Source organism: Ascaphus truei, chromosome 6, assembly GCF_040206685.1.
Source record: "Ascaphus truei isolate aAscTru1 chromosome 6, aAscTru1.hap1, whole genome shotgun sequence".
Lineage (NCBI taxonomy): Eukaryota > Metazoa > Chordata > Amphibia > Anura > Ascaphidae > Ascaphus > Ascaphus truei.
The window spans coordinates 74,358,525-74,385,294 of NC_134488.1; the positions used below are offsets into that span (position 1 = coordinate 74,358,525).

General features: G+C 42.3%; 1 protein-coding gene across 5 annotated transcripts in view; it reads left to right on the top strand.

The window, feature by feature from the left end:
* The window catches only part of PRKCZ (protein kinase C zeta), a 185,783-nt gene that overhangs the window by 27,347 nt on the left and 131,666 nt on the right, over positions 1-26,770 (top strand). For 2 of the 5 annotated variants that reach the window (XM_075604845.1, XM_075604843.1), the window contains 2 exons: positions 12,536-12,625; positions 13,957-14,007. In XM_075604845.1, the coding sequence (XP_075460960.1) occupies positions 12,536-12,625; positions 13,957-14,007 (141 nt within the window). Of the gene's footprint in view, positions 1-12,535; positions 12,626-13,956; positions 14,008-21,054; positions 21,198-22,086; positions 22,245-23,017; positions 23,626-26,770 lie in introns of those variants that run through there. The other 3 variants (XM_075604846.1, XM_075604848.1, XM_075604847.1) reach the window with 3 other exon arrangements.

Genomic DNA, 26,770 nt, shown 5'->3' on the forward strand with positions numbered 1-26,770 from the left:
ATAATTAACCTTCAGACACACCCTGAAAAAGTGAGATGTTGCACTTGATTGGGACATCACTATTCACAGACAGATAATTCCATAAATTATATAAAACTTCAGATCCGCAAAGGATTTAAAAGCACCCAAGAATGAAAAACATATTGTATTGTATTTGGGTTTAATTATCACCTCTATGCCGACGACACACAAATATACTTTTCAACACCTGACCTTACACCTGCTGTACAAACCAAAGTTTCTGAATGTCTCTCTGCTATATCATCCTGGATGGCCCTCCGACGCCTTAAACTCAACATGGCTAAAACAGAGCTCCTCATACTTCCTCCCAAACCTGGCCCTACTACCTCCTTCCACATTACTGTTGGAACTACAATCATTCACCCAGTAGCCCAAGCACGCTGCCTAGGGGTCACACTCGACTCCTCTCTCACATTCGCCCCTCACATTCAAAACATTTCTAAAATTTGTCGCTTTTTCCTCCGCAATATAACTAAGATACGCCCTTTCCTCTGTTGTTCGACTGCTAAAACTCTGACTCAGGCCCTCATTCTCTCCGTCTTGATTATTGTAACCTCCTGCTGTCTGGCCTTCCTGCCTCTCACCTGTCTCCCCTACAATCTATCCTAAATGCTGCTGCCAGAATCACTCTACTCTTTCCTAGATCTGTCTCAGCATCTCCCCTCATGAAATCCCTCTCCTGGCTTCCGATCAAATCCTGCATCTCACACTCCATTCTTCTCCTCACTTTTAAAGCTTTACATTCTTCTGCCCCTCCTTACATCTCATCCCTAATTTCTCGGTATGCACCATCCAGACTCTTGCGTTCTTCTCAAGGATGTCTTCTTTCTACCCCCTTTGTATCTAAAGCCCTCTCCCGCCTTAAACCTTTTTCACTGACTGCCCCACACCTCTGGAATGCCCTTCCCCTCAGTACCCGACTAGCACCCTCTCTATCCACCTTTAAGACCCACCTTAAGACACACTTGCTTAAAGAAGCATATGAATAGCACTGTGAACATTCTGAACACATGATACATAAAGCTTGGCCCCCTGCAGACGCACTTACCAGAACTCCCTCCTACTGTCTCTGTACGTTCTCCCTACCTACCAATTAGACTGTAAGCTCCTCGGGGCAGGGACTCCTCTTCCGAAATGTTACTTTTATGTCTAAAGCACTTATTCCCATGATCTGTTATTTATATTATCTGTTATTTATTTGATTACCACATGTATTACTACTGTGAAGCGCTATGTACACTAATGGCGCTATATAAATAAAGACATACAATACAATACAAAAACATATGAATTCAAAATGATGATGCTCTTTGACCCTAAAAAGAGGACATCGGTGGCGAGAAAAAGTTTTTGAACCATTTAGGATTTTTCACATTTCCAACTTAAAATGCTATTAGATCTTAATCAAAGTGCTACTAAGAAGTGCTAATAAGAGATCAAGATAACCTGATTAAACAAAAAACATGATACTTTTTCAACATTTATTTATCCACAAATTATTCAACATTTAATATCCATGTATGTGAACCTTTAGATTCAGTATCTGGTGGCATCGTTTTGCGGTCTAGGATATTTGGCCGTGACTAAAACGCCCCCTGGCGTTGTGGCACAGGGACACTTTGCTGCAAGGACATTTTGCTGCCATATCCATTCCTGTGCCCGTCCACCACGTGCCTGACCCCACAACTGCATGTTTAAACGTCCTGCACGGACCTAGACAGGCTGTTCCAAACGTGGGACATTTAATGATGGCACGTCGGAGCGGCCTGTCTAGGTCTCGCATGGGTCATTGAAACATGCAGTTGTCGGAGCCGCAGGCTTGGCTTGTTGGGTCGGGTGCGTGGCATCGCGGCAAAGTGTCCCACGGCGAGCTGCCCTGCAGCAAAGTGTTTTGGCGGCAGAACTGCGGCGTATTTTGGTTGCAGCCAAATAGCCGCGGCGAAACGTCCCATTCTGCCATCTTGACTAGCAATGACTTCAACTAAGCGTTTCCTGTAAATGCTGATTAGTCTGTCACATCAGTTTTGAGGAATTTTGGCAGAACTGCTTCGACTCGGTGACATTTAAGGGCTTCCTTGCAAGGACAGTTTGCTTCAAGTCCTGCCACAACTTTTTCATGGGGTTTTGGGTCCGGACTTTGACTAGGCCATTCTAAAACACATAATGTCTTCTTCTGCAGGCATTGTTTGTTAGATCTGCTTGTAGGTTTAGGATCATTGTCTTGCTGCATGACCCACTTTGGCTTCAGCTCATGGACGGCTGGCGTGACTTGCAACCCTTGAATCTTCAGATACAATGCAGAATTCATGGTTGTGTCAATGATAAACACACAATCCCATCAAGCTCAGAACCCCAAAACCCAGTGTGTCAATGATAGCAAGCCGTCCAGGTCCTGAGGCAGCAAAGCAGCCGCAAACCATCGCACTCCCACCATCATGCTTGACAGTTGGGATGAGGTTTTTCTGTTCGCACGCAGTTTTGGTTTTCGTCAAACATAATGTTTCTCATTGATGCTAAAAAGTTCTTCCTTTGACTTCTCTGTGCAGAGATCATTGTTCCAGAAGACTTTGTGGATCATCTGTGTGCTCTTTGGCAAACTTCAAACAGGCAACAACGTTCTTTTTAGAGAGCAGTGGTTTCCTCCTGGCTATCCTTCCATGAACACCATTCTTGTTCAGTCTTTTTCTTATAGTTGAGTCATGAACACTTACATTAGACGAGGTGAGAGTCGCCTACGGGTCCTTGGATGTTGTTCTGGGGTTCTTTGTGACTTCCTCGATGATTTGCCAGTTCTTGGAGAGATTTTGGTGGGACGACCTCTCCTGGGTAGAGTGACTAACTGTGGTCTTGAACTTTCTCAATTTGTCTGATAGTGAATTGGTGGAGCTCCAAATACTTAGAAGTGGTTTTGTAACCCTTTCCAGACTGATCATCAATAACTGCTTTTCCGACATCCTCAGAGATTTATTTTGATTGTGGCATGACCCGTTTCCACACACCTGTATGGTGAAGACCAAACTCAGTTTCTGATCTTTACATAGGGTGGGGGCTCCCAGACTCAAACCTGAAGATTTGCTTAATTATTTAAACACGCAAATGTAATTATCCCCTTTAATTTAGCTCCTAAAACCTCATTGTTTGTCTAATTCCTACATTTGTTTCAAAAGACAAAATGGTTATCATGAAAAAACTTTGGAATTTCTGTAATTACCATTTGTGTTCACAAAAATGTTCTCGCCACTGTAGATTTGGGGTTTCTAACACACTTATGAGAATGTTCCCCTGTCAAAAGGACTGAGCCGCTGATTGCGCCACCTGTGCTAAAGCAGGGATATCCTTAAAACCTCACTTGTTGGTGGCCCTTGAGGACAGGAGTTGGCCACACCTAATCTAGAGGCTCTATATAAACTATTTTCATTCCAGAATGAATTAATCTGTCCAATTTGCTTTTCACACCTATTTTCTCTGTGGATGTATTTTTTGTACATTAATTAGACATGACCACAAAACAGACTAATTATTATAAGACGAGAAGTAATATACTCAACCCATGTATTCACATCCTACTTTCTGAGAAGCTAGAAGTAATTTATATCTATAAAATATTATTGAATTAGTTCTTATATAATCCAATTCTCACTTTTACCAAATGTCCCATCTGTAATAATTTTATTTATTTTTACAAAATATGCAATTCTGGTAAGTACACTATAAATGGCAGTAGAATAACGTTAAAAAATAATAATAAAATAATAAAATAAATAAAGTTAGCCATCACCCCCTTCTATCAGATATGAGAGATGCAGTCGGGTCCCAATATTTGAGAATTGGAGCATGGTAGTGCTTTACAGTGTTAATAGCATAATGCTTGGTTATTGTCCGTCCTTCTATAAAACAATATCATCCATTCCTGAATTACGAGCTCTATATGCCAACATTAAATATTTAAATGTTGCTCTCTTCTCTATTTCATACAACTCAATATAAAGGGGAATCAGAGAACTGTATTTAAGACCTGTATACTGGCATGTACACTTATTTGCCAGCTGAATTTATAATTGGCTGTAGAGGATTTTATAAGGATGATGTTAAGATGGACAAGACATTATTGCAGTATTTAAATGAGCATTCTAAATATCCAAAGTAAAAACGGAGGCTTCTTTGTTTCTGATTTGGTGAAATAAAGGCGCTTGCTCTCAATGGAATCTAGAACTGCAATTCTTTTTAGTAGACATTAAAATATGCTCTCATCAAGAAAATTATTGTGATTTTTAATTTGATATAAGGTTTAGGGTCTTTACTTGTTTTATAGGGTCCATTGTCAATTAACTGAAATAGCTAGAACCAAGTCATCAGTTAACATTGTACCTAGAAATGACATGATTCAGATTTGTTAAAGCTGCAGTCCATGCTAAAACTAGAACGCATCAATAGTAGTAACATGTTAAAGATGGTTAAACCTGGAGGTTGGCGGGGTGGTGGTTCTGGTTTTTAGTAGCTTCTTTGTTTTCTGTCTGTGGTGGCCAACTCCAGTGCTCAAGGGCCACCAACAGGCCAGGTGTTTGGGAAATCCCTGCCTCAGCACAGGTGGCTCAATCAATGACTGAGCCACTGATTTAGCCACTTGTGCTGAAGTGAGGATATCCCTAATACACAACCTGTGTTGGCCCTTGAAGACTGGAGTTGGCCACCCCTGTTTTAGGTGATGCTACGGGTTTAATCCGGACTTCCTCACTACAACGGTTTGTTTGTGTGTGTGAGATGGTGTACATGAAGAGTGCAAAAGTAGAGGCAGTGGATTTTCATTGTGCAGGTAGTCCTCGCTTTACGACGTTTCTCTTTCCATGGGATGTTTTTTCCGACGGCGCATAATGCAGAAAAAAAAATCATTATCCGCAGCGGTTTTCGCGTATCTGACGAAAACCGTAGCTGGTTAACATGAGTCCCGCTTTCTGACTGTCCCGCATCCGACGTGGGTTTGCGGGGCGCATTTTGTCGGAAAAGAGAGGACTACCTGTATAGTGACATCCCAAAATTTGTTTTGTGATTTCAGACATACTGTATCATAGTGTCCCCTGAAATGTATCTCCCCAATCCGCAACAGTACATTGCATGATAAAGCCTGACATTTTCAAGGACATCCTTGTTCGTTTGGTCGCAATGGAAACTTGCAGTGGCGTACAGTAGATTTGTTTTCAGATGTGTTATGTTGAAAGATTATATGTTTATCAACCGTGCTCGCAATGCAACATCGAGAGACTGTTTTGTAGGATGAAAGTAAACTATATGTCATGTATAATAGGTTTATTTTTTTTTCTTGGACAAGTGTGTATTTTTTATATACTTGTCCAAGGAAAAAGAAAAAAAAAAGGGATTTTTTTTGCTCTCTTCCTACTATTACAGGGAAAATAAAAGCTTTGCATTTGTTTTGCCCGCTGTTTGGGTAGTTCTTAAGAGAAAGCCATCATTGGTCAAACAGATTAAGTACAATAGCTGTTATGCTTGACTGGCGGCGCGTGCACAGATTACAGCCGTGATCTGCAGCCGGTAGGTGAGCTATGGGATGTGCGGAGATGCACAGCCATGGCTGAGCATATCTGCCCTTCCAATGGCTGTCCGCCGAGCCCGTGACCATGGCACGGGGAGACAGAATTCTTGTTTTCCCTGCCAGCGTACGTGTCACAGCGCATTGCGCGCGCCCACACACATGGCCACTGGGGCCTGCCCCATAGAGGACTGTGCTGTTGTGTGGGGCGCACGTGCTGCAGCGGCCACTGGGGATTTACCCTAAGGATTATACAAAACAATGGTTCAGACTGCGCAACGTTTATAACTTTCAAGTATCTGTAAGCATAGGTGCTCGGGGAATAAAATGGCCCCCCAAAGTTCTTCAATGGTATTGAAGAAGTGGCGATCCTATTCTGATGAAAGTCTCTGGGGACTTCTATATTAAAAAAGTTACGTTGTCCCCAGCACTCAAAAAGAACACACTCTTGTGGTTCGAGAACAACTCCATAAATCAAAAGTAATACATTGCTTTTATATACAGATATTAAATTTGGTCAGTAAAGTCGACATTTAGAAAAACAATAATAACATTTATAAAATGAAGATATTAGTGGGTGAACAACCCCAACGTTTGGGGAATTCTGCTTCACAACAATATAAACCAAGATCGAAGGATAAAAAAAAAGTGACGTCGTTATGAAAGCTTTGCCGCCAGAAGCCAGTTATCCTTGTGTAACGGGTTCCCCCCCCCCCCCCAATCGCAGATTATAGTGTGGGGGTGCAGGAAACATATATTGTTACTCGGGTGTGGTGCGTTACCTGTTGGCTCACAGGAGGGCTGAGCTTCCGCCACGGGGAACCTGGGGCAATTACACTATGGACAACCACTTACAATCGGTGCAGCGCCTCCACCTGCGATGGCTCCCACCAAAGGGGGAGTGGTTCCTCGCAGGACAATCAATAATAACATACACGGTGAGGTATAATAACTAAGGACTTTACTAACATGCAAACAACATATCACGGCAATACCATAATATAACCTGTGTCCCTCTTTAGAGGAGACACCTACTGCGTCGCGCAGGATGCTTCCCCAACACCAGGTGATCCCACCCAGTGTCCCGAGAATCCCACCCAATGTCCCGCACTCATGGAGAGAACGTGGGTGACTGCGCAGTCACAGTTACACTAAGGGCCCGTTGGTGCACTTATGACTGTATGGTACCTGCCGAGCACTCCGGTACTCGGATCAGCAACTGGCTTCGCAAAGGGTCAGACGTGTGATGAATCCGTCTGATCCTCCAACCGAACTCCTGGCACGCGGACCGCCAGTGGCGATCCTATTCTGATGAAAGTCTCTGGGGACCCCAACGTGGGTCCGAACCGCTTCACAGGAACAGCAGCATCCGCTGAGTCCCTAACTAACACTTGGCACTGACGTGACAGGAACCCTGACCTAGGGCCTGTCCCTGTAGTACCACAACTGGGGGTGAGAAGCTATCTGGGACCTAAGGGGTTAATAGCCTGCCTCGCTCCCCTTACGGTTCCCTGTTCTACTCTACCCCTATAACTAGCCTTCGCAGTCCTGACTAACTACGTCTAGTACTTCCAGCACTTGCAGTAACGCGCTGCAACCTACTGGATGCTGACAGCCAACGTGCTGTGCAACCTTGTGCCTGCCTGTCAGACCTCACGGCACTGACAGCCGTGACTCTGACCAGACCGCACACTAACACTAAGGGCAGCGTCCCTATCTCGGGCCTCCCTGCGCATTTACCCACTAACCTAGTGGGGAGTTGGGGCCTACCTGGGGTGTGGGTACCTATATGGGGCAGGAGCTGCACTCGCTCCCCGCACCCTTCCTTCCCTCACAGCTCCCTGACTCCAACTGCAATCCTGAGTGACAGGGTCCCTTAACCTAGGGCAGTCCCTGGCAACACTCTCTACATGGGGGTAACTAGATACCTCGGGCCCTGGGGGTGCTGGCCTAGTACAGGGAGTCCCTGACTCCTGTACCCTACCTCCTTCCCTGGGCTGCTCCGGTCTCTGACTGCTCAACATGCTGCAAGCCCGCGAATTGTATCCACTTGCCTCTGCAGACTTCCTAAGCCCTATTGGCTCCCTGGTGTCACATGGGGCATACAGAGGCTCATGGGATCTGTAGTCCCAGCTCAGAGCCTTCCCTGGTAGGCTAGGGCTTCGCGGGCTTTTCCTACGCTGTACTGCGCCTGTGCAAGCTTTAGGGGGCTGCCTCAACCTCTCCCTGCCTAACCTAGCCCTTGCGCAACTTCGCCCTGACTCTGGGGCTCTAACTGCGCATGCGCGACCACTGCGCATGCGCGAGCTAAGGGGCAATGGCGGCGCCCTTACCGCCCGGCTCTGGGAGCGCCGGGAGCCTTGTGACGCGCTTGCGGCCTTGGCAACCGGCCGCACGCGTCCCCGGCAACTCCCGAGCCGGGACCTGACCGCCCTCTCCCCTGCCATCGCCGGACGGAGCCGCCATTGGACGCGGCGGCCCCCGCGATCGGCAGCTAGGCGGGGGGGGCACGGACGGTGTGGGGAGACCTGGCTACACTTGTGGTAACTTTTTTTTCTTACACCTCCTGCTTAAAACCCAAAAAGTCAGAAGGAGCGTGAGGCCCCACTTTCACGGTCTGTATGGATACTGAGAATCAAGATCAAGCGAGCTTTTGCCCTTCTGCTCCACGGGAGGTTTCATTATTTATTTATACAATGTTTTACCAGGAAGTAATACATTGAGAGTTACCTCTCGTTTTCAAGTATGTTTCTGTCCTCCCTGAGCTCACTTGAGGACACCTGAGTTACAGTTTGACAGGTGTCCCGCCCCAATCCATCTTCCTGCCGTGCCAGGCGCGACCTGCTCAAAGGGTAGTGGCAGGTGGGGAGTTTGACTCCTGGCCAACTGTAATGCAAGTGATGTAAGACACTATACCATTTACTAATTTATTCCATTGTGAGTGCTGGAAATAACAACTTTTTTTGCAGGACGAGGAATACATTGACTTTTTAACAGAACGGAAATACGTGAAATAGTTCCTTTTTAAATGGTGATTTTGAAGGAAACCGATTTACACTGATAAACTTAGTTTAATTTTTTTTTTTTTAACTTGTTACACGGAACTTGCAAAACATTGGTCTCTTTTTTTTATTTTTTACTTTAAAAAAAAAAACAAAAAAACATTTCTCCAGCACCGACTCAAAATATTGAATTAGGGGCCTTGATCTATTGCATTACATGTGTGAGATTATTGAATACCTTCAAAAAAACAACCTTAACAGCTATTCAACAGTTAAGTACCAGTAATGGGAGGTTACTATTGCACTCTCCCTTTAGTTATGAGGTAAACTAGAGCAGGACTCTTGAACTGGCAGTCCGCAGACCATGTGGCCCTTAGCGTCAGCTGTCTAAGCAAAAAGAGTGAAGTTAGTAAAGTGTAGTTCTTTACGCAAACTCACTTGTAAGTTAAGGTAATGTACAGTAAATTCCAAGTGTGGCCAAAAATATAAAACACGTAGGAGCCAGCGTTTTCTTAGGCAGAGAGGGATGGTGGCGCCCCTTGTGTGTGTGTGACTGATGCACTGATTGACTCTTTCACACAGATTGACACGCACACGCAATAGATGGACTCTCACACACACACCACTCCTCCCTCCACCCCCTGCCACAGTGTGCATTGAGAGCAGGGACATGCGGAGGACTACAGTTAGTTCTCCTCCTGCAGCCCTCCGACTAGCTCCCGGCCCCCACCCCTCGTGTGACTTCTGCTCTCTGATTTTCCCCTCTTCCCTCACTGAATAGCGGTGACTTTAAATTCCTATATTTAAAATAAAGTCGCCCAGGATTTTTCCATCCTTGGTAATGTAAATATATATGGTAAATATGTTATGCTTGCAAAATAATGAAATATAATTTTTTTTTAAATTCTTTCAATGTATCCAACAATGACATTGCAATGTTGCTAAATGTTTTCTGGCTCAAAAGTAGCTGTAGTCCTTTACTAGATTATTGAATATTCCGCACATCAATGGAGGTGTTGCACCATAAGGGAGTTTATGATGGTTACAATGTATTCATGTGGAAAGAGTGGCCCAGCTGTGATCAATCATCCAGGTGACAGCCTGACAAGTTTCACGGCACTTTCACTGAGCAAGGACATTTTGGTTAAGCTTTTAGAGGCATTAAGGAGGAAAAACTGTAACTTTCCTGCCAGTTCGAAACTGTGATTTCTGTGTATGCCTGTCTGGCCTTTAAGTGGGAAGTGACCGATTTGAAAACAATAGTTTCCTGTTTTTGTTCTCTGCACAATAAATGCTGACATTTTCAAGGACGTCCATGTTGGTTTTGTCTTGATGGAAAATGCAACAATTGAAAGGGGGGGGGGGGAGGAATTGGTATAATTTGTTCTTTTGCCAAGTTTATAGAAAATAAATCGTTTCACTGCTAAGGCAGTTTACATATGCGTGGCCAAGGGAATTTTAAGATTTTTGTAATTACATTTTTGAAACCATGATTTGTTATACTGTGTATCCTAGTACATCGGAGCGCAAACTGGGGGCGCGAGATTTTTTGTTGGGGGGCGCAGAGGTCCCGCACTCTTCCCCAAGGCATTTAAATTAAATGCCGGGGGACCGCCCGAGGCCATTGCAACCTGAACTTACCGAGATTCTGCCGGCTTCAGGACGCGTGACCATGGCAACGCGGCATCAAATGACGCCACGGGCTTATGTGATATCATGGTTGCCCTGGTAACGTGACATAAAATGACACCACGGGTCATGTGACGTCACACAACCTCGCAGCGTCATTTGACGCCACACGAGGTAAGGAGGGAGGCGGCCAATGGAGGAGGTAAGCCGGGGGGGGGGGGCAAAAAAAAGTTGGTGTGCCGCTGTCCTTGTAAACCAATACACCGTTTCTTTCAGAACACGTTACACTTTTAGCAGCTGTTGGTGCCAAATACATATTCAGTCATGTGACTTCAACAATCTCATTAACATGCAAAAAATATTGGATTTTTTTTTCTTTCAAAGCTGTATGTAATATGGCTATGACCCTTGTCCTATTGTGTGCTCATTTGCATGTTATTTCCCAGAATCCCTGGCTGTAGTGGCAGCATTGTATGCTAAGGCCGCGATTATAGTGGCCGCGCATGTGGTGCACTCTTGAAACATGAACTAGGCTGGAGGCGTGGGGGAGGTGTAGCCATGACGTCACATGAGCAATTCGCCCTCATAGGCGGAACCACTCACGTGACGCGGCCGTTGCACTGCAAGAACAAATCCAACGGTATTTTCGCAAATCGCGTGCTCTATGGCCTGCCTCATAGAGGTACGGCCTTTTGTTCAAAGCGCGCAGGAACTATAATCGCGGCCTAAGAGATAATGGTGGAAAGCAGGGTTGTAGCCCTGTCTGAGACATGTGAATGTGCTCACAGGTGGTATTTTAATTTATTGTACACTAATATTGACTTGTAAAGTTTGTCTGAATGGGCCATGTTATATACACCATATAATCTGTCATTCTGTCTACTTTAATAAGAAAATATAACATCCAATACATTCTTTTTATGTAGTTAATGTTTTTATATGAGAGAAGGGTGGTGGGTCTCAGTGACATTACACAGATTTTGACGCACTGCTACTTTCTCATGTAATTACAGTAACTACACAATGATGCACACAGACATGACTTCTATTTTCTGAAAGTAGGCAACTAAAGCTATCCCGCGGTGGGTCACTTTAAAGAGGCAATCCATGCCATTTTTTGTACAGGATTGAAGCAGGGAGTCTGAACCTGAACCCCATTAATTCCCACTCTGGGGACTCCCTGCTTCCGGAGGTACTTACCTCTGTACTGGGTGCCAGTGGCCACGCCGGGGCTCATATTATCACTGCTTTTCAAAGCTCCTGGGCACTACGGGCCAATAGGAAGCCGTGACGTCATCAGGCGCAGCTTCCTATTGGCCCATGTGAAGAGGAAGTTGAAAACTGCTGAGATACAGGTACTCCCTATGGAGGGCAGTATCTCCTGAAGCAGGGGGTCCCTGGAGCTGAAATTAATTGGTTTCAGCTCTGGAGACCCCCTGCTTCAAACCTGTATTAAAAAATGTAAAAAGAAAATTAAAAACCAAGACATGGATTGCTCCTTTAACCTGTCATACAAAGGCTAACTATTGATTGCGTCTTTCTATGACCGATCAAATAAAAATTGTTGCTTTCTTCTGCTCCAGAGTAATGTACACTTTGACACCTGACCTTTTTGTTGTTGATCTTTTTGATTTGCTTCAGAAAATAGTCTATCACTGTATCGTATCCTACTGTACTTAGAATTTTATTGGGTAAAATGTGATGAAACAAATTTGGTTTGCCATATTTAATTCATTGCTGCCATATTCACTGTCATTGAATGTGATATAAAGATAGAAATAACTTGTATTGCATCTACTGTCAATTAGAAAAGCTTGATAAGTGAACTACTCGGTGGAAAGTTTACTTCTTCTGAGTAAAGGTAAATAAACATACATAAATTAAAATATTACATTCTGAATTTCAAAATGGGATTGATACGCTTGCTCCTTCAGCAAACCGCCAATACTTTTTCTGTCCGTCCTGCGGCTCTCAGGTGTTGTCTTTGTGCTAAGGCTTTGTTTCACTTATGTGCATCCTATTTTTTTTTTTGTATGTACTGTATGTCTTTATTTAGCGTCATTAATGTTCATAGCGCTTCACAGTAGTAATACACATGACAATCGTAAAAATAACTACAAATAACAGATCATGGGAATAAGTGCTTCAGACATAAAAGTAACATCGTGGAAGAGGGAGACCCTGCTCCGAAGAGCTTACAATCGAATCATTTTAATTTTAATGTAGTGTTACTTTACTTCATGTTTAATTATAAGAAGTTGTGTGCTCCAAAGTGTTTAATAGAAAACGTGATGTTAAGGTAGTAACAATTGCATTTGTTTGTGGTTCCTTCTCTCAGGCGATCCATGCACTATTTCCTCCCAACTGGAACTGGAAGAAGCCTTCCGCTTATATTCCAAGCACAAGGAAGAGGGCCTCAGCATTCACGGTAAATGCTTTAACCTGGATCTTAAACAGAGCTATTTTATTGAGGATTATTGGGTGGTGGACAGACGGTGGAATCAATGTATCTGTTGCATATGTTGTATTACCCTTTTTGAAATGTTCTGAACTGCGACGCCTCTTTCTATGGTACCCTGTTCTTCCACAATGAGTTCGAAGGAGGCTGCTTTTAATATGGCAACCACTCTTTTCAATTCTACTTGACGTTCAATTAAAGTTAACCCTCTGGTACTATTGGTACCATCTTCCCACCATTGTAAATAGGGTACTAAGTGCAACGATTCACATCAACTTGGTGATGCACAGTAATGTTCAAAGCAGGCAGTAAAAGGGTTTGTATCCTTGCATGCAGCACTTAATTGATCATTTGACGTAATTTCATCTCGTGCGCACAAGCAGAATTATTTTCCTTTCCGATTCAACTCTTGTATCCAGGTTGCAAAGGTATTCTTTAAAGAGAAAACGTCACCGGTAAGCATCTCCTGTATGAGGAGGTCACTGGAGCTTAAAATAATGCTGTTCAGCTCCGAGTACCCCCAGGTTCTTATGCTGGGGAGAAAACCTCTAAAAACAGTGGTATTAAAAAAAAAAAGAAAATGAACAGCTGGAATTACCGCTTTAATTAAATAATTGCTGATGCTTATGTAAAAGTCCACGTGTGTTGTTCTGCACAAATTCCCACTAACAATGCTTCAGTTTTGCCCACCTTCCATACAGTAAAAAAATTGCTCTGCGTTAGTTTATGCTTCTGCCGGTCTCTTTCCAGACCAGCTACAAATGTGGTAACTACTGTACCACTAATGGAGCATTTTACAATTTGAGTATCTCTATAAAAAGTATCAAGACTAAAAGTTAAGGCAATTAGTCACAGAACGGTCTATGCAGCACTTGAATTGCTGAAGATTATAATACACAAGGGACGGTGGCATTAGTGTGATCCCAAAACAGTGCAGCAGTGACTGTGTATTTTGTGGGAATACTATTTGGGGAGAAATGTTAGTGGGCTCCCGAGCCTTGTGGGGTTACGCGATCGGAGGGCAGCACGGCTCTGTTTTTGTTTCCTGTTCTCAGTCTGCCTTTCTCCCCAAGTTGTGAGTGGTTTTCAGGATTGCGTGAGGAGCTGTCCTTCTTATTAAGTATTCAGCTAGCAACACATCCAAGTGACATACATTCCCAGCTCGCCAGAGGCCCTGTTTCAGTACAGCCGACAGGAAAGCTAGACACTCGAGACTCGATCAGAATCTAGTTTATATTTTGATAACACTTTTGGTATATGTATTCATAATCTCTCTTTTTTTTTCCTTTATTTATTTTTAGTATTTGCCAGCATTCCAGAAAAGCCAGGCATGCCTTGCCCAGGAGAGGACAGTGAGTAATAGATATTTACCTACATAATGGTTTTTTTCTGTGTCATCGTGCATACATTTTTATCTTGCTCGTTTCTTAATCTTCTTGGGAATTCAGATGAAAAGTGAGCTCTTTCTCACACTGGCCAGAAACAACTGGTTTTGTATTGTAGATTTCTGGACTTTCCTCCATAGCCTCTTGCCTATGATAAAATATTGAACTATGATAAAACTGCAGTTGTCACGCATGGCACACCTGTTAGCACGTGACTTCTCAAGGCATTTTCTTGACAATGATATTTGAGTGGATTTAAATCTTCTGATGCAGTTATGATGTTGGTAATAACGGGTACGAATATAAACTTGCAACATTTGACACTGATCAACTTCAGGTGGGCATGCTGCAGATAGACCCACTTTCCTATTTACCAATCTGAGCGTTCTTGCTCACTACTGAGGTTTGCAAAACTCATGTATAATATTTTAATATTTCATGCACCATGTATGACTTTTGTCTGGAATTATTAATTGTATTGTATGTCTTTATTTATATAGCGCCATTAATGTACATAGCACTTCACAGTAGTAATACATGTGGTAATCAAATAAATAACAGATCATGGGAATAAGTGCTTAAGACATAGAAGTAACATTAAGGAAGAGGAGTCCCTGCCCCGAGGAGCTTACAGTCTAATTGGTAGGTAGGGAGAACGTACAGAGACAGTAGGAGGGAGTTCTTGTAAGTGCGTCTGCAGGGGGCCAAGCTTTATGTATCGTGTTCAGAATATCCACAGTGCTATTCATATGCTTCTTTAAGAAAGTTTGTCTTAAGGTGGATAGAGAGGGTGCTAGTCTGGTACTGAGGCGAAGGGCATTCCAGAGGTGTGGGGCAGTCAGTGAAAAGGGTTTAAGGCGGGAGAGAGCTTTAGATACAAAGGGGGTAGAAAGAAGACATCCTTGAGAAGAACGCAAGAGTCTGGATGGTGCATAACGAGAAATTAGGGCTGAGATGTAAGGAGGGGCAGAAGAGTGTAAAGCTTTAAAAGTGAGGAGAAGAATGGCGTGTGAGATGCGGGATTTGATCAGAAGCCAGGAGAGGGATTTCATGAGTGGAGATGCTGAGACAGATCTAGGAAAGAGTAGAGTGATTCTGGCAGCAGCGTTTAGGATAGATTGTAGGGGAGACAGGTGAGAGGCAGGAAGACCGGACAGCAGGAGGTTACAGTAATCAAGACGAGATAGAATGAGGGCCTGAGTCAGAGTTTTAGCAGTCGAGCACCAGAGGAAAGGGCGTATCTTTGTTATATTGCGGAGGAAAAAGCAACAGGTTTTAGAAATGTTTTGAATGTGAGGGGCAAATGTGAGAGAGGAGTCGAGTGTGACCCCTAGGCAGCGTGCTTGGGCTACTGGGTGAATGATCGTAGTTCCAACAGTTATATGGAAGGAGGTAGTAGGGCCAGGTTTGGGAGGAAGTATGAGGAGCTCTGTTTTAGCCATGTTGAGTTTAAGGCGGCGGAGGGCCATCCAGGATGATATAGCAGAGAGACATTCAGAAACTTTGGTTTGTACAGCAGGTATAAGGTCGGGTGTTGAAAAGTATATTTGTGTGTCGTCAGCATAGAGATGATATTTAAACCCAAAAGATGTTATTAAGTCACCTAGAGAGAGAGTGTGCAGAGAAAAGAGAAGAGGTCCCAGGACAGAGCCCTGGGGTACCGCCACAGAGAGATCAATAGAGGAGGAGGTGTTAGCAGAAGAGACACTGAAAGTACGATGGGAGAGGTAGGATGAGATCCAGGATAGAGCTTTGTTCTGAATACCAAGAGTATGGAGAATGTGAAGGAGAAGAGGGTGGTCCACAGTGTCAAATGCTGCAGAGAGGTCGAGTAATATGAGCAGAGTGTAATGACCTCTGTCTTTGGCAGCATGGAGGTCGTCAGTTATTTTAGTGAGGGCTGTTTCTGTGGAGTGAGCAGTGCGGAAGCCAGATTGTAGAGAGTCTAGGAGAGAATAGGTGTTGAGAAAATGGAGAAAGCGAGAGAATACAAGACGTTCAAGGAGTTTAGAGGCAAAAGGCAGGATGGAGACAGGTCGATAGTTAGAAAGACAGGTAGGGTCAAGCTTGCTGTTTTTGAGTAATAGTATGACTGTTGCATGTTTGAAGGAGGATGGAAAGGTTCCAGAGCAGAGGGAGGAGTTAAAAATGTGTGTGAGCGTAGGGATTATAGTAGGAGCAAGAGGTTTTAGGAGATGGGAGGGAATATGGTAGAGGAAGAAGAGGCGATCAACAGCGACACATCCTCCTATGAGACAGTGGAAAAAGAGTCAAGGAAGGCAGGAGGAGAGTTAGGAATAGGTGTAGGATGGGAGGAAGAAACAGAGGGGATGTTCTGACGTATGGATTCCACCTTTTCCTTAAAATAGTCAGCATAGTCCTGAGCGGAGATGGAGGAAGGAGAGGCAGCTGAGGGTGGTTTGAGTAGAGTATCAAAGACAGAGAACAGTCGGCATGGGTTAGACTTGTGCATGTTGATTAGTGAAGAAAAGTAGGCTTGTTTAGCTTGCGAGAGGGCAGAGTTGAAACAGGACAGCATAAATTTGTAGTGAAGGAAGTCTGCGAGAGTATGAGATTTCCTCCAGAGGCGTTTTCAGGAACGAGTGGAGGAACGCATCATGCGCGTGTGGGAATTTAGCCAGGGTCTAGGGTTAGAAGGGCGAGGGCGGCAGAGAGAAAGCGGGGCATGTAGATCAAGAGAGGAGGACAAGGCAGAGTTGTAGTTCCTGACCAGGTTGTCAGGGTCTGTAGCAGAGCTGAGAGAGGAGAGGGAGGAGCGTAAAGTGGACTCAAAGTCAGGTAAGTGAATAGAGCGCAGGAGGAGGAGGGCAGCTTCCAGAGCAGAGTCAGACTGAGTGAGCCAGGTCTGAGTTATAGCAAAGAGAAGCAGGGAGTGAGAGAGAAAAAAGTCATGTACAGAGAGGAACTTGTTTGAAAGGGAGCGAGCATTCCAAAGGGCACAGGAGAAAGGGAGAGAGGACGGAGGGTGGCAGGGGATGGGTATGAGGTTGGAGGGGTTGACACCAGAAGGAGTAGAGGTTGCAATTGGCAGGCGAGGACGAGCGCATGTAGGAATAAGGCAGGGACCAGGATTGGGAGAGATATCCCCAGAAGCAAGGAGAAGAAGCATGGATAGAAAGAGAATGTGTGAGGATGATTTGTAGGGATGTGCTGGGGATATAGCTGTGTGGTGTCAGAAGGCGCAGGTAAGATAGGAGTTCATGTGAACAGAGAAGTGGTGAAGGAAGGAGAGATGGGGATATATGAATAGAGTTAGAGACATAATGAGGCTGGTAAAAAGAAGTGCATAATTTGAAACTTAAGGAGACTCTCAAAAAGAGACTTGTGGGTGATGGAAATGTATGTACAGTATGATTTGTGAACTACTATGGATGTCAGAGGCTATGGTCACTTTCAGTGTACCAACAAAAGTTCTTCATAGATTTATTCTATATAGCAAACATTGCTATATAGTGGTGCTAAATTGTACTAATCTATTTTTAGATGTGTATAGAAAATAAAAGAATCATTCCTTCATATATGTGAATATATAATTCCTTAATGAGGTGTAAATATACTCGGGATTCATTACAAATATAAATTAAATATAGATGTTTGTGCATTTGTGAACCGTATAGAAATATAGGTGAACCATGAGTGTAAAGCTTGATGGTTTTATTGTCTAAATCACAAAATATATTCCTGAAAAGGAATAAATGTAATAGAAAAAGTATATAAATAAATAGCTCAAAAAGTGATAATGTAATTACTAAAAAAAACAAAAAAAACCAACCCTTTAAATGATCAATCAAAGACCAAAGATACGAGCCGAGTCCCGCAAAGATCCTAAGGCGACTTCATGCACCTGCCTCGTTGTGACCAATTCTAGAATCAAAAAATGTAAAATATTATTTAATACTACAATTCTAGGATGTAAAGTATTGCACTGAAACATGCATTTTTTTTATATTGATTAAAACAATTGCACGTTTGTGAGTTATAGTACATACTTTTTTTTATTTAAAATTGTAGTATTAAACAATATTTTACTATGGAGCATGCACACTTCTTTGTTTTTAGATTATACAGTACTATGTAGTGTTTACTTCATATAATCCGATGCAAATTGCTATACAAACTCTGCAGTACTCCATTCCATCATTGTTTCCATATAATTAATTCCCACTAAAATATACACATGTAAAACAACATAAGCATTTAAATGGGCTATTCCTCTTAGGATCAAATTGCACAAGTGTCAGTGACATTTTTAAGGGAGTGACATCTGGCTTATTGACTTTTGTTACTCAAATCTGACTCATAAATATTGTTTAAATATTGATCAAGTAATTCTGTAAACATGGTGATCTGAGACTTGGGAGGGGATTGGTTTCCTCCGACTGTTTCTGTTTGTCTCACATCACTGTGTGTTTAACACAAGTTTTCACACCTAGAACTGCCTCTATCCGCCTCCCCTTAAATTTATTGGCTTTCTAATAAGTCTCGGGTGGGATAAGGGTAAAGAAAACACTTGATTTGACAAATACTTCCCCAATTCAGAGGCCCCTAAAAAAAAGCAACATGTAATTAATTTCCAGAACATGATGGCAGCCAAATCTTTGCCATTAGCATAATTTGTTTTGTTTAGGGAAGCCAATTATACTGTTCAATCCTTAACAAAAGATTGTTTTCTGACCAGCTTCGTGGGATTGCACCTTTTTATTTAATAATAAAATAACAACGATTCATGTTATTGGTTCTGCTAGATTTTATGGTGACCTATTGCTTTCAAAGATCAGAACAATCATTTTATAATTGCTGCTATATAACTAGAATATTATTCAGTTAATAATCCTTATTTATGGTGCTCAGCATCAGAATCTCCTTTGTGTATGTTTATCTTTCATTTGCCCCCCCCCCCTCCACCCCCCCTGTTCTGTTAATCTCGAAGATGGAACGTTTGTTGCAACATGAAATTCTAGAAATATACAGGCAGAAACATCCCTAACTAGTGACCCGCTAGTATAATTCAAAGGCAAATAATTCATTTTTTTGTGTGTAAGGAGCTCTGTACTCACAAGATCTAGGTTTGAGCTTCCGTTTTAATTCTGCTATAAATCATCTGTAATGTATTAAATGCACTATTGTCAGTAAAAAAAACAAAAACGTTAATAATCGTCATTTTAATTGGATCAGTGTCCCATTACAGTGTGTGTGTGTGTGTGTGTGTGTGTGTGTGTGTGTGTGTGTGTGTGTGTGTGTGTGTGTGTGTGTGTGTGTGTGTGTGGCGCTTTATCACCACTCAACACCTTATCTTCCATTTTGAATGATATACCCAAAATAGACTAAAAACTTAACACATTGCGTTATGCAAATAAGAATCTTTTTCCACATGACCCATTAAAGAGTTGACTGTGCAATGCACACGGCTTTCGTTAACGGGTAAAGGAGAATGCCAAAGCAACAATAAACTGTAAGAATCTAGTCAGTGTTGGCAGGACAGCAAGAATCTTCCGTTTCAATTATGAGAAGAACGTTCCAGCAACATGACTGTGTATTCAACATTGTAGTAACAAAGCATCGTTAATAATGAATTTAATTCTGAAGATTGTACCGTAATTAAGATATGTATGTCTTTATTTATATAGCACCATTAATGTACATAGCGCTTCACTGCAGTAATATACGTGACAATCAATCATATAAATAACAAATAATATAGATAACATATAAAGGGGAGAAGTGCTTCAGACGTAAAAGTAACTTTTAGGAAAAGTAGTCCCTGCTCCGAAGAGCTTACAATCTAATGTGTTGGTAGGAAGAACGTATAGAGACAGTAGGAGGGCATTCTGGTAAGTGTGTCTGCAAGGGGCCATGGTTAGTGTACTGTATGAGGTGTTAATTATCAGTCATGGAGCTACACATATGCTTCCTTAAGCAGGTGTGTTTTGAGGTGGGTCTTAAATGTGGATAGAGAGGGTGCTACTCTGATATTGAGGGGAAGGTCATTCCAGAGGTATGGGGAAGTCAGTTAGAAGGGTTTAAGACAGGAGAGGGCTTTAGATATAAAAGGGGTAGAGAGAAGACATCCTTGAGCAGAACGCAAGAGTCGGGATGGTGCATAGAGAGAAATTAGGGCTGAGATGTAAGGAGGGGCAGAAGACTGTGAAGCTTTAAAAGTGAGGAGGAGAATTGAGTGTGTGATACGGGATTTGATAGGAAGCCAGGAGAGGGATTTCAGCAGTGGAGACGCTGAGATAGATTTAGGAAAGAGTAGAGTGATTCTGGCAGCAGCATTTAGGATAGATTGTAGGGGAGACAGGTGAGAGGCAGGAAGGCCGGACAGCAGGAGGTTACAGTAGTTGAGATGGGAGAGAATGAGGGTCTGTGTCAGCGTTTTTGCAGTCGTGCAACAGAGGAAAGGGCGCGTCTTGGTAATAATATGCTGCTTCCTACAGCCGCATCGAGCGTGTAAAGAAAATAAGCACAGTTTGTGAACGGGGCTGTCAAAATAATATAGTATAGTTCTGTTATGTTGTTTTTTTACTTCTCCAAGTACTACATGGGTTAACAATCTTTATTCCATCTTGGTCTGTGAGTCACATCCCACATTGTTTATATTCAATTATAAAAACAAAAAGTTATTGTTTCTTTTTGTGTCCTGCCAGTAGACCCAGAGGCCTTTGAAAGAACAGTGTCGATGACAGATAATGCCAAGGCAAAGTAGAACTAGTAACATTGCTCTTCTGCTGTAAATACAGGCTGCAAAACTCGCTGAAGTCTCTGCAAAGACCCATTAATGCAGCAGTCTCTGCCACTTGCAATTTTTTGGCCTATTTTATTGTTAGTTTATTTAAACTGGGGTGTCCCGTGAAGTTAATGTGGGGTCCGTCTCCTCCACCTTCGGGGACCCCTGGTTTCGGATCGACGAGCAGGTTTGTCACAAAAAATGGCTGCAGGGTCAGCACTCGCTTCATCAGCCAATGGAAAGTTGCAACATCATCGAGAGATGAAGTTGTAACTTCTTCTATTCATGAACCTGCAGAGATTTTATATATCTTTATCTATTTTCTCACGAAAAAAGCTACTCATATCTCTGAAACTGGGGGGGTCCCGGAAAGAACTGCAGATCATGGATCAGCTCACCCTGATTTTAGGTAAGTGAAAAAAATGTAATTAGGAGGGTTTGGGGTCATTCAAGGGGATTGCTGCTTTAAAATATATATATCTTCTAGTTTGTGATGGGAAATAATGTTTATATAATCTTTGCTTGCAATTAATTACGTTCTGATTACATTCAATATGAATACTAGGGACGCATAAAATCTTTGTCATAACATAGTTATCTGAAAGTATAGTTCTTTACTTTTATTTAATTTTAAGACAATAAGAGGTTAATATTGCACATTAGCCCTGCCCTCAGATTTATGTGGTTGTAGAACACATGCACTGTTTATATGTGCAGTTTATTTAAGACTGTAAATGTTTTTGTTTTTCCATTTTAAAATGGCTTCACCCAATATATTAAAGTGATGACTAAATATTTATGTGCATCTGGCAATGACACAGCACTGTACTGTACGTTGTAGTTTTGTACCATCATCAAGAATGTATGCTTAATTGAGTTTACAATCTATATCCCCTGCTTGTGTGGGTGGCAAGGAGCTGGCTCTAGGTTTTAGGGCTGTACCCACTACTTCAGAGGCCAGTGCCTTAACCACAGGGCGACTCCTTTCCCCTACCACAGACAACTATTTCAACTGTGCAGTTACTGAAAGGCTCTCTGTGTTCTAGGTTTTTCTCCCAATTATGTCACTTCTTCCATTTTATATTCCAATTTACAAGAGGTCTAAAAGTGTTCTTCAGACCAGTGTAATAATCTTTTCCTACATGGGAGTATCCCATGCATCTCTGTTGCCCCGTGTGTGTGTGTGTGTGTCAGGGCCCTGCAGACAAAGTAATACGGCATGCATGGAATATCCCGCCCACTGCCTCTGAGCATCTCGGTTTCTGTAGTTCCTAGTGTACTGAAAAGCCTCTGGTCGCTCCAGCACTGGCTGCCTTTTACCTTCACACGGAGAGAGGGGGAGGAGATAGGTGGTGAGCTGAGCCTGCCTGGTGCATTGGGTGTTAATACAGAGATCAGCGGCGATGCTCAAACAATGCACCATCTGTTACTTTTGGATTTATGCATCCCTTTAAAGGTGATACTTTTTGTCTTTCTCTTCCATCCTCATTACCTTGCGCTGCTTTTGGTGGATTATCTTTTTTTTATTTTTTTAATTATTATTATTTTTTACTTCAGTTCTCATTCCCAGTGAAATATACGCTATTAACGCTTTCCTGCTCAGGGATTATTTGGTTAACCCTTTCCGTGCTGGAGCTTCCACGAGTTCTCAATGTATTTGCATGGTGAACTCACTAGCTGGTTTTGTGGAGTGCATGTGACATCCAGGCTCCATTACTGTTTAAGATCAGGACTCATTTGATGTATTATTTTTTTTATAATTTATTATTTTTTTGATTACATGAAATATATTCACATTTTGTCATTTTTAAGTGAGGTCTAGTTGTTGTATTTTTCTCCAATTCTTCGTTTCCATTTAGACATTTTCATAACAGACACTGTCACTTGTCATGGCCCTTGGTAGAGTGTATGTATTCCTGGAGTATGGAACTAAACATGAATAAAACACCTTTTTTTGCTGGTTCAACAAATTTGTTCATTATTCTTTTAAAATACTGTTCTTCCTATGGAGTAGATGTTGTTTTATTGACATTGTACGTTTCACAGAATTGGCTAAATCCTCTTCATGTTGATGATGGGTACAGCTAGATGCTGTAAAGTTTATTATTTCCCGGAGTGCCTGAATGTATTGTGAAGCCTGATTTTGTGTTTTGTGACATCCATGCCACGTTTTAGCCCGTACCTCAGCTGTTTGATACAGCCTCCCAGGGGAGTCAGTCCCACCCGTGCCTGGATGCACGAGGCAGAGAAATGGGAAGGGGGTGAGCAGCATAACCAGCCTTCTATTAAATGTGGGTTTTTTTTGCTCTTAATGTCCAGGCTGATCCTGCCTATTGTCCTTGGTGTCTAGTGGCAGCCAAACAGCATCAGCAGCAGCATCAGTCATAAAAGGAGAGAGGGGGGTAAAAATGTTCACTTTCATGCGTCCTCCAGTGTAAGACCATAGAATTATTTTGCTGGGGAAGTTAAAAAGAATAGCATGTAGTGAGTAATATGTGCACACTAAACGTGCCTATGATGGCTGGTGCGAATAATCTACTGATGCAGTGGTGTGTGAGAGTGCGTGATGCAGACAAGTCAGCATTCTGCTTATGTAGCCGCTTTGCCTTCAGTCCTGCTTTGCAACCATAGATTGTTACAGCACATGCAGATACCGCTTGTCTCTTGCGTGGGGATGTTGCTGAAATATCTCTGAGATGAGTCGAAGGCTGGGAAAGCATCAGTAGGAGAGGGTGCTGCCTCTTAGTAGGGGAACAAGTCACCGAGGATCGCTATGGAAAAGGGATGCTGCCGATGAGGAATATTACTGAAAGGAATGTATCCCAAGAAATCTGACGGTATGTGATCAAGGCCTCTTTTATGGGAAAGCAAAGACCATTATTTCCTCCTAAAACCTTCCGCATTCATTTGCTAAAGCAATGTTTCCTAATGTTCTTTGATAAAGCGAGTGCAGATGAGCTGCTGTAGATTTTGTCTCATTCTAGAACTAGATGCCTTCCTTCTGTTGTATGTCATAAACTACGAGTCCTTGTCTCTTCTGCATTGCTGCACCTGAACACCTAACAACAAATTAATGTATTAGATATTGAGGTAATACTTAAGTTCATGTATGAAGTGGATCAAATGAAGGGTTTGTTTCAAACTGAATATCCTCTCATGTGGAATCTTCTGCCCTACTTGATGTATGTTTGTGGTTAGCGTATTAGTTGATGCACTTGCGAATATATATATATATATTGAAGTAATAGAAAATTTAGTCAATTTTTATTTATATGCATTTCCCTGTAAACAGGATGTTTTATATCTCCATACGCCATGCTATGGTAAAGTATATGGCCTGTGTCATTGATGAGAAGGAAAATAAATACTCGCATTTGTAGGTATATTGACAGCAATGATCAGTTTTATGCCTTGTATCTGTGGGCATCCTCCCCCATCCTTCAAAAGAGGGAGTCACTCTGTAATAGATAAATGAAGGACATGATGTAGCTTGGCCTGCTGCGGCTGATACTAGTTCTGCTTTCAAACTGCTAATCAGAAAAGATGATATCTCAGCCTGACTAGGCAGATAGAGGTGGTACAGAGAAAACAAAATGCCAATTTAATCTGGAATAGGGATCTGGGTATGTCTGGATGCCAGCAGTGTTCACTGTATTTTATCATCTTCTAGCAGAAGGGTTATGTGCTTGTTACTGTAATGTAATATTTACAGGCTAGTCGGAAAGAATGCAAGAATTGCCAAGAAAACTGCTCCTAAACCAGAATCAGTCTTATCCCAAAATGATATGGCCTGGACACTACGCCATTCAATTCTGCAATCGAAATGGGCAGTCCCTCCAGGGATGACAATTGGCTGAGGACCATGACCTGTTTAATAGGTTACATGTACCTATTTGACACCTATTCATCTTTAATTTTAACTTCTCCATGGTAAATAATTTGTAGGGTTTTTACAGTCTTGATGTAATTTATTTTGATAAGACTGCTTATCAGTTGGCAAAATTAGAGCATTGGTATTCTCTAGTTTTTGTTATTTATTTATTTTATTTTTTACCTGCCATATGGGACAGCTCCCTTTAAATGAAAAGCTGTACATTCCTGCAACACATTGCTGTGGGCTGCAGCTACCTGTAAGCTTTACTCTGAGGGGCTACATAGAAGGATCTCCTGGCTGTAAAACTGAGGCATAAAATATCACCATGTTTAGCAACCTAAATTGAGCGTGCTAATATTTATGTGCTTCCAGACTTTAATACCTTGTTTACATATGCAGTTGCATTTTAATTTACTTTCTTGATGCAGCAGCTATCTGGCCTTTCCGGCAAGTCGCGATCACATCGCTTGGGTAGTGATCACATGGTTCTGCCCCCACCCCTTCCCCTCCCCTTAGATGATGTCAATGGAAGTAGATCTCCCTCTGGAAAACAAGCAAAACCCTCCTGATGTTCACAAGACTTCATGAAGGCCCTGAATACTGCATGCTGCACCTTGTGCTGTCCTGAGAATGCCATGTGGGCAACAAAACAGTTGAGATGGTGCTATTGTAACACCTAAATTAGCAGATGGAAGTTTATGATTACACTGGTCGAAAATGAGATGTTTATGCATTAAATTATTTATTTATTTATAAAAATGTTTTACCAGGAAGCAATACATTGAGAGTTACCTCTCGTTTTCAAGTATGTCCTGGGCACAGAGTTAAAATGACAAATAATACATGTTTGCAAATACAGTTACATAAATGAACAGGGTATACATTATATACAAGACATAGCATGCACAGTTAGAGAAGATGTATATTATAGGCTTATGTAACAGTTACAGACCAGGTTAAAATGTGAGACAGGAGGAAATATCCAAAGGGCTGAGATAATATCCAGATAATTTTGACTCGCTAATTTAATTACCACATATTTATGCATCAACTGCATATGAAATCCCGTTCCTTATGTGAATCGGAGTACTACTGTACACAGTCAGTGCGACTATGCTCCGACTCCATGATCATTTACCATAGGAGGTCTTATACATGCCCTTTGCTTGTATTTTGGAACAGATTAGAAAAGTGGTCGACCGGATCCAGATTTCAATTTCCTCTGAAACATAACCTGTTCGTAGTTCCATGATGAGCTGTTGGGTATATCCCATTCAGCTGCGTTCATTTAGAATCTATCAGTTTGTGATTTGCTACAATTTGAGTTTAATATTAATAGTCAAATGCTTTATGGGCCTTCTATGGGCCTTCCGGGAATCTTGTGTACGAGAAGCAATTGGGATATAAGTAGCTTGCCCATTCCTCATTCAGAACTCTTTACGCTCTATTTTTCCCTTTTAGGCTGTCTAGCTTATGCTCCATTTATTGCTTTCACGGCTGACCCTACCTTTCACGTGTGGTATTATGCTCTCTTCATTTACTTAGAATGAATGAGGGAGAGCATAGTTTTATTGGACAAAGGGAAAACAGGTTAATGAGAGGGTTGCCGGGATGGCCCACGTTTAACCACAGAAGCGTCATTTTTCTTTTTACCAGTCAAAAGGTTTAAAAATGCTATACAATGGTAAGAATTTCAGTTCAGGCATATTATACATCATTATAAAGATGCAAGCCAAGCAACTTAAAATAAAATTAAATTAAAATTAAAAATATCTTTTTTGTATTAATATATGCAGCCTTTGATTACCTTTATTGAAAACTAATTACCTAAGCTGTTGATCGGTTCATTCTCCCATAATTGATCACAAAAATCATACTTCACAGGGTTCTCTAAATGGCTGCCTTTCAGATTCAAATCAATCCAGTCCGTGTAAGGTTGAGGCGATGGTAGGCGGAAGCGCGTGACGTCGCTCGCGTCTGCGGCAGAGGAGATTTGTGGCTTAGGTGGAGGCGTGGCCGTGACGTCACGGAGCTGGTTCGCCCTCATTGGCTGAACCGCTCACGTGACCCGGCTGTCGTGCGACAAAATTAAATTATTCTGTCGCGCT